Below are 16,638 nucleotides of genomic sequence, written 5' to 3'. Positions count from 1 at the left end.
CGTGTGCCGCTTGAAACGCCACGTGAAAGACGGAAAAAGCGTCAGGTGTCCGGTTGTCAGATGCCTGGATGTCCGCAGTGAGCGAGCCAGAGATGTCCGAACAACAAGCGCGAGGCTGCGGGTGCACCACAGCTACTTTTGCGCGCTCTACTGTGCATCGGTACACATGCCCGACGCGATCTAAATGAAATGGGCGCCATCAAATTTCAGGTTCCGCCACATATGCGAAAACATTTTAATGTTTTTATCACTTGCAAAAATCATTTTCGCAATCAAACTATGCTTGTCGGGATGGTTTGACTATATTTTGTTTCAAAAACCACCTCGGTGACTCTGAAGTGGCAATGATATTAAAACAAAACACAAAACAATAAATCGTCTCAGCGTCTCTAAGTTAAAGCGCTGGCCCATTAATCCATATTTGTCGGGTTTAAATATCGGCCGAGGTGCCCACAATCCGACGGATGCCAATCTGATATTTCGGTTGCACGTCAGAAAGTATCCAGTTAGACAAAATAAACCCACATTTTTTTTTTTCATTTTGGCGTGTTAAATGATTTTTGTTGGTTTGGCTTGTGAAACCCTAAGATCTGAATATATGCTCTGTTTTACCTTAGTTTGAAGCGCAACCAACTCTACGGACTGATGAAGCCACTGAACCAGCGCCTGGAGCGCGAGGTCAAGCAGGGGGGCTATGTTGCGCTTTTTGCACTCCCAGGAGACTAGGGAGAAGGAAGTGACGTCAACAACGCAGCAGATGCAGATTGGATGTTGACTTTGTTTTCTTCTGTCAACATCCAATCTGCGTTTGCTCTAGTTGTTGACGTCACTTCCTTCTTCCAAGTCTCCTGGGAGTGCAAGGAGCGCAACATAGCACCCCTGCTCGTTTTCTTTCTGTGCCTATGCGGTCGGGGAGCCACTAAATAAGCTAGGCTTCATAGACATCTTGGTGCTTAAAATGATGGTTGTCAGTTATCTGAAGCTTTATCTGAAATCATAGGAAACGCTTTTCCGTACTCTACAAATGTTTAAACAGTTCGCGACAAAGCAAAGCAATATTACGTGAACTTTCTGACACCGAAACTAATACTGAGGAAGTCGCACTTTTGAATCCTGACGATCGGCAGTTGCGTTGGCTTTTTGCTAACCATCAAGATGGTGACGCCCGCAACAATATCGGGGAAAAGAGGGCCGATACTCTAAGCCACGGTGCTCTATGCGTAGCTGATTTTGTTTAGCTCACTAGGCTAAACCTCGTGCGGTGGGGGATCGTTGGCTGTGTTGTGGCCGCAGATCAGAGCACGGGGAGATGTGCTCGAGCACGAGCTCCGTTCAAAGCACGGAGCTCACGCTGCAGAACCTGTAGGGACTAAATCCCCTCGATGTGTTTGCGTTGGCCTTTCAAATACCCTCAAAGGTGCCAGTGCACGAGGCCCGTGTCTCGAGCGGCCCTTGGAGGCGAGATGCGGCACAGCACTAAAATGACTGGCCCTTGAAAGCGAATGGCGGCGGAGCACTCGCTCGTGGCACGCGTCTTGCGCGTTTCCACAACAGTAGTTGGCGGTACTTGTAAAAAACGCCTTTATCAGGGGGCTCTAGCAGGGAGCCTGGGTTCAGTCGACCATCTGCATCCTACCGTCGTGCGACCGTGCATCACGTATACTGCGTAATGCACGTTAAAGACCCCGAGCTAACAGTTGTACTGCACTTTTTATAATCTACAACGGGTAACAATGTCGCCCTACGAAACTCTTGCTCTCTAAAAAAACTAACGACAAATTTTGAATGCGCCGTCACAATGCATTTTTGATGTGTGTCCGCGTGTTCGCGGTCTTTTTTTCTTTTAGCCTACATTTTTTCTTACTATGCGGCTCTTACTTATGATGAAACAGACTATAGTTGCTGGACTTCTGGAAAATTATTATATAACTAAGAAAATGGCGCGAGAACGCAAGAGACAAAAAAAAAATCATAAGCGCACTTAGTAAAAATAATTGAAATAATATATTTGATTATAATTGTGTTTTCAAAGGTTTGAGCGCACCAAAAGCTGTAAAAGCGAGCTCGATGCTTTTGACGGTGCGCTTGTTCACTGGAAGTGTAGTTCAGGGCAGTATGCTGGCACTTGTACGTTCCGCTCCGCTCGCAGGATAAAACCAAATACTTTACTGGTACATATTGTATTTAGTGAAACAAAGCTTACCATCTGTATATGTGCAATGCCCTCAGTTTTCGCGTTGTTACACGCTTGTTTATCATTATTGTTTTCGTTTCCCACTGCGATTCAGTTCGGACTCTTTTGTTTGCTACATGCATTAGAGACCAAGGTAACCCAGGAGCAATCTATTTCGCGGATTGTACAAAAAAAAAAAAAATCTATGCAACTTATTACGTGTGCCACGATCAATACAAAATATTCTAAGCTTCACATGTGACCGCTTGCCTGAGTAAACACGGTTGTTTGTCAAGAACAATTGCGATTGTATGGAATTACGTGAGAAAAACTCGTTCTAAGCACGCGACCGTTACTCATAATTGGCGCTGAGATGATTGGTAGCTGTTAGCATGGTAGAGTTTTTCTATCAACCAAAAGTTAGAACGTGTCCTTCTTTCTATTGTCAGCAATCAGGAGACAACTTACACCAAATCTGAAGGTAATAAAGTACTATGGAGCATTCAAACATATCGATCTGAGCAGTATATGTGTACAAGCTTTAGCTTTTGATGCATCCTTAACTTTCGATACGGTCAACGCTAGTGTAAAATATAGGGTTGTTTCATTCTTAATCAGCGTACCATGCGCGTGCTTACACTATATATTTATACAACGTCAAACTCTACTCGTTTGCATCTTTTTCATTTTTGAACACCACTACTTGCGCGGGTAAATCACCAAAGTAAAACTGGTACAGGATGTCACAAAAAAAAAATTGCAGGTTTTTTTTTTTTTATTGGAAAAATACACTACGCATCGCCGAACGCTCATTCTCAGCCCAAAGGTAGCGCTAGAATTCATTACCAGATGCCAAAGTTTCAGCCCGAATGGACACCTTATTCAAAAGTTATAAGTGATTTTCTGAAAATTTCAATGGGAACATGGAGCCTATTTTTGCCCGTTTTCGATTTCTGGTGCCATAGAGCCCCATATATTCGAAAACTCCGTCGGCCGCCATTTTCTCATTGAAAGTTTCAAAAAATCCCTTATAACTTTTGAATAAGGCATCGGATCGGTCTCTGGTTGTGACGTCTAGCGCTACCTTTGGGCGGAAAATGAGCGTTCGGCGATGCTTAGTTTAATTTCGCGGTAAAAAAAAAAAAAAAGCTGTAACTTTATTTTTTTGGAAACACACCGTACATTGCTTAAACTACGTGCAAAAGCTATCCACAGACCCCGAATCTTTGCCTGGCCAGTCATTGCATTTATTACTGAATTCATATTAAAATTAATTCTTGTCATTTATTGCTGGGAGTAAATTTTTAACCTCGTAAATTATTTATCATGATACCAGCACCAGTCCTTCTTTGAGTTTACCAAACTCAACATCTAAGCCTGAGTATAATTTTATTTTTGTGTTTTCCAGTCTCGTGGTTCTGGTCAAAATAAACACCGAGCTACCTAAATGAGACACCTGACCGCCCAAAAAATAGTTTATTTTTTATTTTTTAGGTAGTTAGTTCCTCAAACTAGAATTTTGGAAACCCAAGTCTATCACGTCATTACGTTTTCCTGGAAATCCACAAAGAGCCGAACACATGCACGGAAAAAGGGCCGGCCCGTCATATTGTCGCCCGCAGAGCCGAGAAATTGACGCTCAGTCACGAACTTCTAGAAGATTCACGTTCATTCTTGCACCAGACGTAACTTTCGCCCTGCTTTCTTGTTTTCTCGAAAGTTCTAGTTCATCCTCGCCCCGAGAACGCGACGCTTGAACCTTCTTTGCCGAACTTTTGATATGATGACGCACTGTAGATAAGCAGCTGCCCGCGACCTTGTCGAGTCAGTCTCGCTCTCGCTCTCTGTTACGGGTATCCACACGAAGGAGAACTCCGCGGACGGATGTCATGACGTCAACATCCCGGGAAACTCCGTCCCCGGCTCCGCCGCGTGCACTTGCGGAGCTTTCGTGCTGTCAGCACAAAGCCTCCGCGCCTCCGCCACGGAGGAGAATGCACCGCGAGGCGTCAAAAAGGGATGACGTATGCCTCACGTGATGCGCGATCCGCGGAGGAAAGTGGCGGATTTCTCCTTCGTGTGGATACCCCTTTACGATCACACTTCAAGTGAAACGGAGATTAGCGCACACTAACGTCACGAGATCGTTGGAAAGTAGAGCCAAGCTCTTCCATGGTCGCCATTTTGGCTCATGGAATTAGCAATTTGTTTTTGACCTCATCATTATTGGTGAGCCAATCTATATTCGCTGATGATGGCTAGCTTTATATATAGGTGTCTTGTATATCGAGATTTTGCTGTCCCCACACCGGACAAACAAGCGTACATCATCGGAGAACCACCAGATGCGGTGTCGGTGCGTGGAGGCACTGAAAAATAATTTTCCCGTTTTAAAATACTCAAGAATAACAATTTAATTATGAGAGATCAGGGGAGATCGGCATGATTAATAAGTTAATTGCATACACAGTGCCAAATTAGCTTATATTTGCGAGAAACGCCTTCCGCGCCATGATGCTCCAAGATGTGACTTTCTCGAAGCTTCAGAGATTTGAAGGGGCCGAAATGGCGATCGCCTTGACCAATTGCCTTGAAATGTTTCAGTCTTCTGTACGTTATTATTTGTTTGCTTTTGGCTAGCAGGCAGGGAAGGCAATGGCGATACTTTGCCAGGATTCACCAACTTTAGCGCATGCCAGCTCCGACCAAGTAGAGCGAAACTCGCGCTGCAGAACTCAGACATCCTGCATTCCATCCCCAACCCTGCCGGTTTCGGTCTAGATGAGCATCGTACCGGCGTGCGGTAGTATATCACTACAGCGTGATGTACGTTAAAGACCTCAAAAGCTAGCGTTTGTACTGCATTGGCTAAATTTCTAGTCTACAGCTGAAACACCAGACGCCCATTGCGATTGACTAACTTCCGGTTGTATAAACATACACACATTATCACTTTCTTATCTTCTAACATTAAAAAAAAAACAAGCAGTTTCGAGCCAGCGCTTGACCTGTTGTACCCCAGGCTAGCACTTGTACTGCGCTGGCTAAATTTCTCATATAGAGTGGGTAATAATGTCGCCATGTTTCTAACAGACTAACCACCGGGTGTGTAAACAAATAACAAGTAATTGCTTTTTATTACTTGTCCCGTAGCGTATGTTCCTCATTTGTCCCTTCCTTTTGTGTTGTATTTGTTGACCATGTGTAACGACTACCAACAAGCTAAGTTTCAGCTTTATAACGCAGGTACGATACAAATATTTAGCTAATAATAAGGATTAACTTTATTTAAAACATCGACCGTATTTTTGTGCGCACATTTATAAGTCCTCTACTTGCGTAGAACTTTATGGGGCAATACAGTCAAAACTCTGGGCGAGCGTGCGCTTCCGTGTTTTTAGTACCCAACAGAGCATCGTAACCGCACCGATCGCTTCTTCTGTAATGCCACAGAAAGTTGGTTTAAAATTGGAAGCTGTAAATTTTTCGGCTAAAAACTAATTTCTTTAAGGTTTACGCTAATTCATCTCTTCCGAGGCCTTTGTAAAAAGCTCTCGTGAAAGAAACAATATCCATAAATCATACGCCTTTTTCGTAACACTTCATACTACGTCCTTTTTAGACCTTTAATTTCTGTCTATCTCCTAGAAGTCAATAAATTTTATACTACGAATCGAAATTCTTCTGGGCAAGAGGGAAGTAAATACAATATCTAAACATATTCTCGAAGAACCGCCAATAATAATATATGTCAATTCAACGGACTGAGAAAAAGCTCTATATTGAGGAGCATCTAGTATATAAAATATTTAAATATATGGTCGAATTACGCGCTCATAAAAAACACGTCGCGTTTTCGAGACAAATGTACAATAATAAACATATAGCAAAATGCCAGAGTTGATGGTAACCTGTTACAAGTAATGGCGTACCGGTAACGCGTTACTTTTTCCGGTAACGAAGTAATGTACGGAAATAATCCCTGGAGAAGGGATTATTTTTGTCATTCTTGTCCAGCTCGCTTGCACCTTTGCATTCAATTGCATTAAAATCAGAAGTGATCTACTCGTTACTTGTCCAAAACAGTAACGGGTAACGAACTTACGTTACTTCTTTGAAGCAACAGGTAACGCAGTTGTGTTAATCGTTACACCTTTTTTTTCCAAGTCCTGGAAAAATGCACTTAAATTTGTTTCATGTTTCTATACCTTACGTCCAGACGCACTAGCCGATGGAAGCAATGTGAAAGCGTCAAAAAGGCACTGACATGGCGTCCGTCATGTTTTTGTGACTGCTCTATTATATCTGAACCAATCATAAACAAAAAAAGCTCATTAACTCGCGCTTTTGTGGTTGCTTGATTGGTCCCATTAGATCGTAGTGTCCGCTGCGTCTGTGCCCCCCCCCCCTCCCCCTCCCCCCCCCCCCCTTCCACAGTAGAAAGAAAAAAAAACGATGTTAAAGTCAATTTATAAGTAAAAAGTAGCGCAAAAGTACGGCGCTTTGCTTTTAATCGGCAACGGTAACGCGTTCCTTTTATTTTGAGGTAACGAAGTCTGTAACGCCTTCCTTTATTTTATGAGTACCAAGTAACGTGTTCCCTTACTTTTTTTTCCGCCTAACGCCTACAACGCTAAGATAGTCGGTTCAAAAAATGAAACTGACGTTGAAAAATACCCATTGCGACCCCATTGAGCTATTATAACGCAATGGAGTTGCATGGTCAATTGTAAACCTATTTTTCTTGCTTCAGGAAAAAACACTTCATTCAAAATTTGGTCCTGTGTTGTCTTAGTTACGGGGTACATATAGGCGTAAAGTACGTAGTTTTATACCGAACACATTGTGGTATTCGCTTCGAAAACTATACTTAGCAATCATTGAAATGCTAACAATTAGCAAAATATTTTTTTAAAAAATTACCTTTTCGCTTTTAGAGGATATCTTTTATTTTTATAATTATGCTCGTTTGTTGCTTGAATACTATGCTATCATAACAGTTGAGTATACATTTTTAGACCGACCTTCTTTGTTAATTTTATTTTTTTCTCGAAAACTGGGCATTTGGCTATATGCTCAATATTGCACATTTATGTAAGAAACAAACGCAGTAAGGAAAGTTCTATCAAAATAAATTTTAGCGTACTATGTTTCCCTTACTTCTAATACATGTAAGCTCTAAGTCTTCATATGATAACGTGTTTTTAAATATGAAAGCTGAATTTCAGCTTTTTATGACATTTCTAACGCTTCTGGACCCTCCAAATGACTCAGAAATATGTGACAAATTATATTGGATAATTTAGAATAATATATTTGCCTAATGAAAATGGTGATTATTTCGCAGTCCCCTTTCAAACCTTTCATTAGTGTTTTTTTGTTTTTCTTACATTTTGGGGCCTGTTTTTCAGAAAATTCAGAGTTATAGCTATATGAAATATACATTAAAAAATTTACTTTATATCAAAAAGAAACTACTTTTTTTTAGACCGCATCTGCGAGGGTCGAAATTATGCCTGCTTCGTTTGGCGTGGAGGGACCCAATCAATGCCTGACTTCCCTTTGTTTCAGCTTAAGTCCAGACGGAGCCGCCGCTACGAGCTCATGGGACTAGTCAAGCAGTGTTAAAAGCGCAAGGTTCTCCCTGTGCATGATTTGTCGAGCGATGATAGAGCACGTACAGAAACATGACAAACACCATGATGGTGCCCTTTTGACGCTGCCTGTTTGGTCCGGTCAGCTCAGAGCGTTGGCTTCATCTCGATATAAGAGAACGCCAAGCATAATCACGTTATCATGAAGGCGGCTAAGAGAAATAGTGCCTCGAAATAATTGGGGGGATCGGTGGCCGAGTGGGCTAGCGCACACTTTAGCGCACACTAGCTCGGAGCACGTGGAGCGAAAGCTCGCGCTGCAGAACCCAGGGATCCTGGGTTCAATCCCCACCCCTGCCCGTTTCGATCTGGATGAGCATCGTACCGGCGTGCGGTCGTGTATCACTACTGCGTGGTGCACGTTAATGACCCCAGGCTAGCGGTTGTACTGCACTGGCTAAATTGCTCATCTACAGCTGGGAGACTCGTCGCCCCTGTGAGGCAGACCAAGTTCTAGGCTGTATAAACATACACACAACCCAATTTTGAAAATAATTGTGAACAATTTGTTTAGAAACCCTTTTCTTTTCAGCGCATATATGAAGAGTGTTTTGCCTATAAAAAGGTAGAAAAATGCTTTATACAAATCATTCGTAGTAACAAGGAAGCCCAAAAACCTTAAAGCGCTTAAATTATACCAAAATAGACTTTCGAAGGAACTAAAGTCTGCTACAACGAGATAGTTTAGCAATCACTTTATGTTTTCCGTAATGCAAATGAACACCACGTGGGAAAAGCTTAACAATGTTTTAAATCGTTCGCAAGTAGTAGCGAACAAATTGAAAAAACAAAATTATGCGAATGACATAGAATGAACAGAACGACCACTGACGAAGTCTTTTAAGTATCATTTTGGAAACTTACACAAATGCCTGGTGAAAGCCCTTCCTCGTATATTGAAAATCGAAATGCAAGCTGAACCTTTCTTCAATCTACTACAGACTCAGAAATGACGCAAACATTTTTACTGCAAAAAATTGTTGAAGCTCTGACCCTGATGACAAGCAAATAGGTCCGATGAAATATGCAATTGGTTTTATATCTCCCTGCTTGACGTGTATCTTTAGTCTGTATATGCAGGGAGGGGCAGTTACTACAAAAATACATATTGCAAGGGTGAACGTTTTGAACAAAAAGCGACATAAGAAGGATATGGGTAAATACAGGCCCATTTAATGTTTAACAATATACTCGAAAGGCCTAAAGAATGCTAGATTTGCATCAGGTAGTATTCGCAGGAGAGTTAGTATAATCACTCCATCACAGTTTGGTTTTTGCAAAAGACGATCAACGTTCTGTTGATCGTCTTTTCGCGGTTTGGCGAAAACCAAACCGCGATTGAGTGATTATGCTACCCTTTCTGAGAATATTAAGAGATGCGAATGAAGCATTTTTAGGCCTTTCGGGTATATTTTTAAACTTAGCAAAATATATTATTTATGTTCTAAAAGTGCACGTTCTCTGTACTTTTAGAAAAAAAAAGTAATATATTTTGCTGAGTTTCGATGATAAAACAATGGCACTTGGAATCTCTATCGACTTCAGCAAAATAGTTTATCACTTAACCACAATCTAATATTAAGAAAGCTAGAAATGTATTGCTTTCATGGACATACCTCAACATTAATTGCATCATATCTTGCCCATCGTACACAATTCGATCATAAAAACGGCAACTGCTATGATGTAAAGCGAATATTATCCGCAGTTCCACAGGAGAGTGTTTTGGAACCATTTCTGTTCAACTTATTTGTCAACGATATTGTAAACCTGAACAAAATATTAAATATACAATTTATGCCGATGATACGAGTTTATTATTTTTTTCTGGCAATTGCTCTCTCGAATTAGTAATTAGTGAAGATAATACTCTCGAAGACCTTGTCTTCGAGAGTATTATCGAAGACCTTGCGCGAGGACAGCGGAGCAGAGGTTGGTTGCACTATTTCTCCACGGGTTGCGGTGCCGTCGGTGCCGAGAAGAGCCCCCATTCCAAACCGAAATCTAAAACCCGTTGAAGTTATGCGGTTCTTCAGAAGGCCGTAAAATACTGCGCGTGCCATCTATCGCTCTGCAATTTGTTGATTTAGTGTTTTTCGGTGATGCTCTGCAAGATTCTAATCGAAACCCTCCCTTAAACTCAATATTAGAAAAATAATTACGCGAAAATAATTAACAGCTTAATTATCCTTCACTTTAAAAGTTTTCCTAGATAGGCCCTGGCCTAGGACCAAAACGAGACAAGCATTTTTGTTTCAGTGGGATGCGTAGTTTTCGTGATATAGAATTTGTCCGCCTTTCGTGAAACACCCTGCATGAATCGAGTGTGCGTGGCCTATAAATCATATGTGCGAAAAAATGATGAGAGTTTTCTTGAACTTTCGTCCCTAACATCAAGAGTGACAACCAAACCCACACAAAACACGGAGTACTGGAAGCTCGAGAATTACAAAACAACGTACGGTTACCAAATGTTGTGAAGTACACTTCCTAAATTACGCAACTATTTTTAAACACAGAACATCTATCTTACTAATGCATCACATTACTATTACGCGAGGGAGGCAGTGAAGTAAACGCTACAAGCGTATACGCGCACTGACAAAGATATGGAATGTCTATCAAAGACATGCACACGAACTTTTAACTTCATCTGAGCAGTCCGGTGAAGTTCATGATACGTGTCTACAATCGATTATCATCCAGGCTCGTTTCCCGAAAATAACTCGTGACCTCACGTTGGCTGTGTGAAGAACATGAAGGGGAAAACGCCGATAATCCCTCAAGAACTGTTTCGGTGTCGCTCTAATTGTTCCTTTATATTTTACTAGAAATAGCTTTGCCAACATAAGTAGAATTTTTGAGTCACTAAAGCGCCAGTCTTATTAATTTACAGCTATGATTAAACATAGTTCAGGATTGTAAATGATCGGACTTGTCTAATTCAAATATAAGTAATATTTTTCCTCTTCCTAGGGGTGCTTTGTTAAACCATGTTAATCGCCTACGTTTTATGGCTGTAAAAATGATAAATGGCGTTAACTGTGTGTGGATTTGTTCAAAGAATATTCTGATTTTTACATTCGTTTAATTTTCAGAGATTTTCTGGATACCATGAACAACATGTACGTACTTCCCACTACACATGCAGTTTGCTTCTTTTCGGGCTGCATCATGTGGCTACTGGTGGACATGCACAAAGCACGAGGTCTTTCAAAGGTATGACATCACTTCGTGAACGTCGTCAAACACTGTGTGAAAACAATTTTACTTACATCCGATTTAACTTCCCTACGAGATCTACACATACTTTTATTGGTATAAGCAGTATATGAATGTTCGTAGCACGACGGCTTTAACAATGATGAGTGCCTTAAAAAAGTATAAACCTGCTTTCGCACTTTAACAAACATCAACAAATTTCTATCTTGGAGTGTCTAATCCCTTCTGTATCAATCGAACAGCTGATATTCAATAAATACAATTTTTGTACGGATCCCGAAATTATAAATTATACCGGTCCGTCAGAGCAAATGGAACCCGGTTTTGTTTTTTCTTTAACGCATGAATGAACTATGCACTGCAGTAAACTGAAATTTCGTGCTAATACGACGCTAGCGGTTGTGATAAAATTCGAATATATGTGAACATAATGTTACCTGAATAAAAATAGTAATAATGAAGCGAACTTTTGTATGAGACGACGTGCACCTAAGCTTATATTCTTCGGTCCGAATAACGAAACCTTGTCGTCTGTAGCAAATATTTCAGTGAAAGACACTCATAAAAAACGCAATATTGATTTCTTTTTTTAGAAGTATTGAACATTTTTGAAAATTATTTTTGACGCAAATGCGATTACACAAAAAAATCGTATTTCCATGCACAGAAAATTTTACTATGTTTTCGTGTCATACGATTATAAATCTCTGATGTCACGTGGTTTCACAGGCACTGCAGGCCGCTTTCTGGTGTGCATCGGTGGCTCTTGGTTTGACCTGCGTGTTCATGAAGCACAGCTGGAACCGTGGAGAACAACCCTCGGGAGAGTGGGCGAAAATCCTGTTCGCATTTTCGGATAAGATTATGTGGTCGGTGTTCTTGAGTTGGATCACGTACGCTTGTGCAACGGCCAGAGGAGGTGAGGCGGGCTCTTGTCTTCTGCTTCTGTGTCTTCGAGTGAACTTCAAAAACTGAGAAGCGACCAAAAAAAAGCAAATCTGAGGCCTTCTTAAGACAGCAACTAGCCGTTTTAAGTCAAGAACACAGTTCAGTTTGAATAGGAGAGAGGACTCAGTTGTCATAAATTGAGTCAACCAGCCTTCTCAATATATATGACTTGTCTTTTTGGGTCTTATTTCAAAGCAAGGGTCTAAATTTTTATTCGGTGGGGCTATAAAAGGCAACTTTTTAGTCATTTATATTAGGCTAATTATCATCAGAGTAGCATCGCTCTCCACAGTAAATCCAAAAATTAATGCATTTAACCTGAGAGACAGGTAAGGATCTAATCTTGCCTTAAGAATGCGTAAAAATGGAGTGTATACGTTTGCGGAACTTACCCACTTCGTGTGTTGCATGTCTATGCCTTGCCTATAAAAGAAATAAACAAACACGTGTATTGAGGGCCTCATGAGGTCACAAATATTTTCTTGCGCGAATTAAAATTTGTTACGTTTTTTTGTTGCTTAATTTAAAGACAAACTCTTCCCTACCTGGTTATGGAATACCGTGCCCGTGGAACATCCCGCACAATTTCGTTATGTAGAACCCCAATCGCACAGGCTCCCAATTCTTGGCAGGCCATTGATAACGTGACGGGACATAGTAACTTTTGCATATCTGCTTATGCTGCAGATGGCGAGACATACACCCAATCGGGGACAGCGTGTGGTGGCAAAAAGCACGGGACATGAGATTCGGGGCGCCATGATTAAAGGGAACAGAGGAACGTTTGACAGCCCCCAACTCAGGTTCTTTCTCGCGATACATAACACCTTGTGCGACGACGTCGGTCGGCAAGCTTGAGCAGTTTTATAAAACTACCGAGAATTTTGGGTTGAACGACTGGGTTTCTATTGGGAAGCTAACGGAGTGGTGGAGCCTACACACAGAAAAACCCTCCTGCTGACTCCATGTGGAGCCAAATCATACGAAGTTGTACGCGCGCTGGTGGCCTCAAGAACACATGGAAAGCTTAGTTTCGACGAGCTTATGACGATACTGAGAAAGCTCTACGACCCACGGCCGTCGTAACTTTTCAGCAGGACAAAATTTCAGCAAAGAAATCAGCTTGCGTGAGAATCAATATCGAGCTACGTCCCAGCGTTAAAAAAGCTGGCCGCCAACTCCAGTTCTGGAGTACTGACGGTCACGCCAGCAGCGACCACTACTAGTACCAGAACCGATGGTTCCGCTGGCGAGGGACGGCCCGCTCCAGCACAGCTAGAAATAAATCCAAAATTGCTGCCTCTTGAGGTCATGTTAAGAGATCGATTTGTGTGTGGCCTGTGCGACAAACACTTTCAACAAAGGCTTTTTGCGGAAGTCAACTTAAACTTTCAAAAAGCGCATGACATCGCACTGCCAAGAAAAAGCGGTGCACAACGCCAAACAAATTTGAAAACCGAGAAGTCAGATATTCACGAAAATCTAAAAGGAAAAACAACGTTCAGAAAAAAAGAAAAAGGGGAGAAGAAACCTTTCGAATCAACAAAGTGTTATATGTGCAGGAAGAGCACATACCAGTGACCTGCAGACTTCACAACGTGAAATGCAACGTCTGCCACAATACGGGCAACATTGCGAAGGCCTGTTTTGCGAAGACAGGACGCAAGCGACATCCAGGCGCCACAGATAGTATGAGTAAGGAAGATCAAACATCTCATTGTGATGGTGAATCTTCTGGAACTTTGGTCGACTGATACGAGCTAGATGCTGTGCGAGCATCGAGCACACTACCGAAGTTCATGATCAGTCTCAAGATTAAAAACCGAGCAATGGAGTTTGAATTTGACTCGGGCGTGGCATGTACCCTCATCAGCGAGAACACATATCGTCAGATGTGGCCAGAACATCCGCCGAGGCTGAACCAAGACGACATGACCCTACATAACTTGTCAGGAGAAGGAGTGCGAGTGCTTCGCACAGCCAATGTCCATGTCCGACAAAAGTTTAAGGACTACATGCTGCCCCTGCTGTGGACGCGAGGAAGACGCTGCAGCCTACTAGGAAGGCACTGGTTTGATGCGCTAGAAATCCAAGTGGGCGGGATACATCACAAGACCAGAGAAGACCAAGGTGCTAAACACGTACGACAGAGTTTTTATGGCAGAATCACCAGGCACAATAGCCCACCGGTGCACCGGGAACTGCAAAAAGAGGCCAAGCCATATTTCCTCAAAGCAACCGGCGCCATTCGCAATCTGGACTGCAGGGAACGCAGAACTTCAAATGCTTCAAAGCCAAGACGTACTCGAACCAATTCAACACTTGGTGCGGGGTACGCCGGTTGTAGCCGTAAGGAAGAAAGACGGCTTCATCAGACTGTGTGGAGATTATCGTAGCACGGTCAACAAGGAAGCGAAGACGAATGTATACCCGGCGCAATTTTAAAACAATTTAGGGAGACAGTGCTGGCAGAAATTCCTGGAATTGGAGTCTGCTTAGACGACGAAATTGTCTGTGGGAAAACTCCATCGGAACATCTGTGAAGGCTGGATGGAGTTCTATTACGACTTTACCAAGCAGACGTCAAACTCAAGAGAGAAAAGTGCCGTTTTGCGGTTAAAGGGTGTGGGCACCCTGGCGGCTCCCCAGCCCAGTTGCCCGACTGCGAGGCAAGAGTGCCGAACTTTTCCCGCGCGGCGGTGACGTCAGGCCATCCACGCGCACATCGCGTGCGCCGCCTTGATAAGGCGCATCAGAGGCGGCGCACAGAGGGTCGCTGCCTGGACTCCGGCACCGCCGGTAGCAATGTTAATCGTCTTGTCCATGTCCAATTAAATGTAGTTTCTTGTTGTTGAAACCGTTGGCTCCGTGTTATTCCTCCGAGTCGGGTATGCAGCAAGGCAAACCGACCACAAGGGCAACTCCGCTTCATTTTTGGTTTTAAAAAAACAATGCAGTCCTCTTCAGTATCGCCTAGGAAGACCACACGTCAAATATTACGACGCAGTTCTGTCTAAATGTTTCTTAAACGGTCCGGCAAACTTTGCAACTCACCAAGTTGCCGAAATCGGCTGACTCGAGTGGGCGAATTCAGGCGCAACCAACAGCGCAGTCAAGGCTACGTCATGGACGGAGCCAATATTGAGCTAAACGCCATCTACATGGCCCCCTTTTGCTTGTTTTTACTTCTCCGTTCGAGCGTAGCGCGTGACGTCAGCAACGTTGCCTCTCGGCGCTCAGCGGTGTCCACGTGATTGACGTACGCGCCTGCGCAGCGCGCTTCTTGGGAGCAGACCAACCGCCCGCCGTGGTACCGCCGTTACCGCCGTCTTCCGCGTCACAACCACCGTCGTCGTCTCACCGTTTGTAATTATTGCCTCTCGGAGTTTCGTCCACACTATGGACACCACGTGCGCAGAGTCCCAGACTTATGCCGCAGTTGTGCAGACGTCGTCGGATGCCGTAGACACCAAAACGTGGCGAAGAGTACGGTGCAGACGACACTCGCGCCTGCTGCACGCCCGCCCGCCCCATCCCGCCCGTCGTTGGGCCGAGGATCACGTGACCTCTCGTACCACGTGATGGCCATGTACTTGGCGGCACGAGGCCAATGTTGCCGGACGGAGCCGAAGTTTCGGTTTCGATTTCCGTTCGTGTTTAAAATTAGAGCTAAACATATATATCCCAGTTTTCGCGAAGCAAAAGAGGTAATGTCTTTTACTAGGGCTGTTTAATTCGAAATCACTCATTATCCCGAAATCTTCGGAATTGAGCGGAGTTGCCCTTTAATATAGTAGGGTACCTGGGACATATCACTGACGCGGCAAGCATCCATTTAACTAATGAAAAATTGAAAGCAATCACCGAGATGCCACAGCCAATGAACATCACCACGTTGCAGTCATTCCTCAGGCTATTGAAATTTTATGATCAACTTAGAGCAAATTGAGAAACAATTGCAAAAGAGCTATATGCCCTCCTCGAAACCGACGTGCCGTGGATGTGGCACGAAAAACATCGAGAAGCTTTTCGACCGTTGAAGTAAGCCATCACACAGGACACGGTGTTGGCGCATTACGACGACAAGAAAGATTTTATCGTGTCCTGTGACGGATTACCATATGGCGTTGGAGCTGTCTTAGTACAGCTATATGAAGACCTAATTGAAGCACCCATCGTCTTCGTCAAAAGAGCCTTGGAAAAGGAAGAAACTAATCACAATTAAATCAAGGAAGGATAAGTGAAAAGACAGTGAGTTTGCAGGCGAGCTGGTGATAGCTAATCATGTCATATAACACCCGAGACTGTGGTGGAAGGAGTTGGAAACTTTTTTGTAGAAGGAACAGACACTAAAAAGGGACGTCTCAAACTCAGCCAACTGGTTTATTTCTCGACCATCGACCATCCACCACGAAGCCCTTCCCAACCAAACTCTACGCAGAAATCTCCTGTGTTAAAAACAGTTCCAAATGGAGACAACATACATGACACACAAAGAGATCAAAGCGCACGCACAGACAAAAGAGGCCTTATCTGAAGGACACATCGGGACATGGCAGTGACCTTGATAAAATTGTCGACGGCAGCACACATAAAACGGGGACACCGCAGGGCATCGCAGTGACCTTGAAAGAAAAGTGC

At 43.1% G+C, this 16,638-nt stretch overlaps 1 protein-coding gene across 1 annotated transcript in view; it reads left to right on the top strand.

Moving 5' to 3' along the window:
* LOC8036855 (nose resistant to fluoxetine protein 6) overlaps nt 1-11,909 on the top strand; it is an 84,446-nt gene extending 72,537 nt beyond the window's left edge. The window contains 3 exon segments of the mRNA XM_042292955.1: nt 10,926-10,939; nt 10,942-11,046; nt 11,779-11,909. Coding sequence (XP_042148889.1) covers nt 10,926-10,939; nt 10,942-11,046; nt 11,779-11,909 — 250 coding nt within the window.
* Nucleotides 11,910-16,638: the final 4,729 nt, after the last annotated feature.

The sequence above is a fragment of the Ixodes scapularis genome, unplaced genomic scaffold, assembly GCF_016920785.2.
Source record: "Ixodes scapularis isolate PalLabHiFi unplaced genomic scaffold, ASM1692078v2 PGA_scaffold3__209_contigs__length_174095766, whole genome shotgun sequence".
In the NCBI taxonomy this organism is placed as follows: domain Eukaryota; kingdom Metazoa; phylum Arthropoda; class Arachnida; order Ixodida; family Ixodidae; genus Ixodes; species Ixodes scapularis.
The sequence above is the reverse complement of the archived record's forward strand: the minus strand, read 5'-3'. Positions and strand labels throughout refer to the sequence as shown.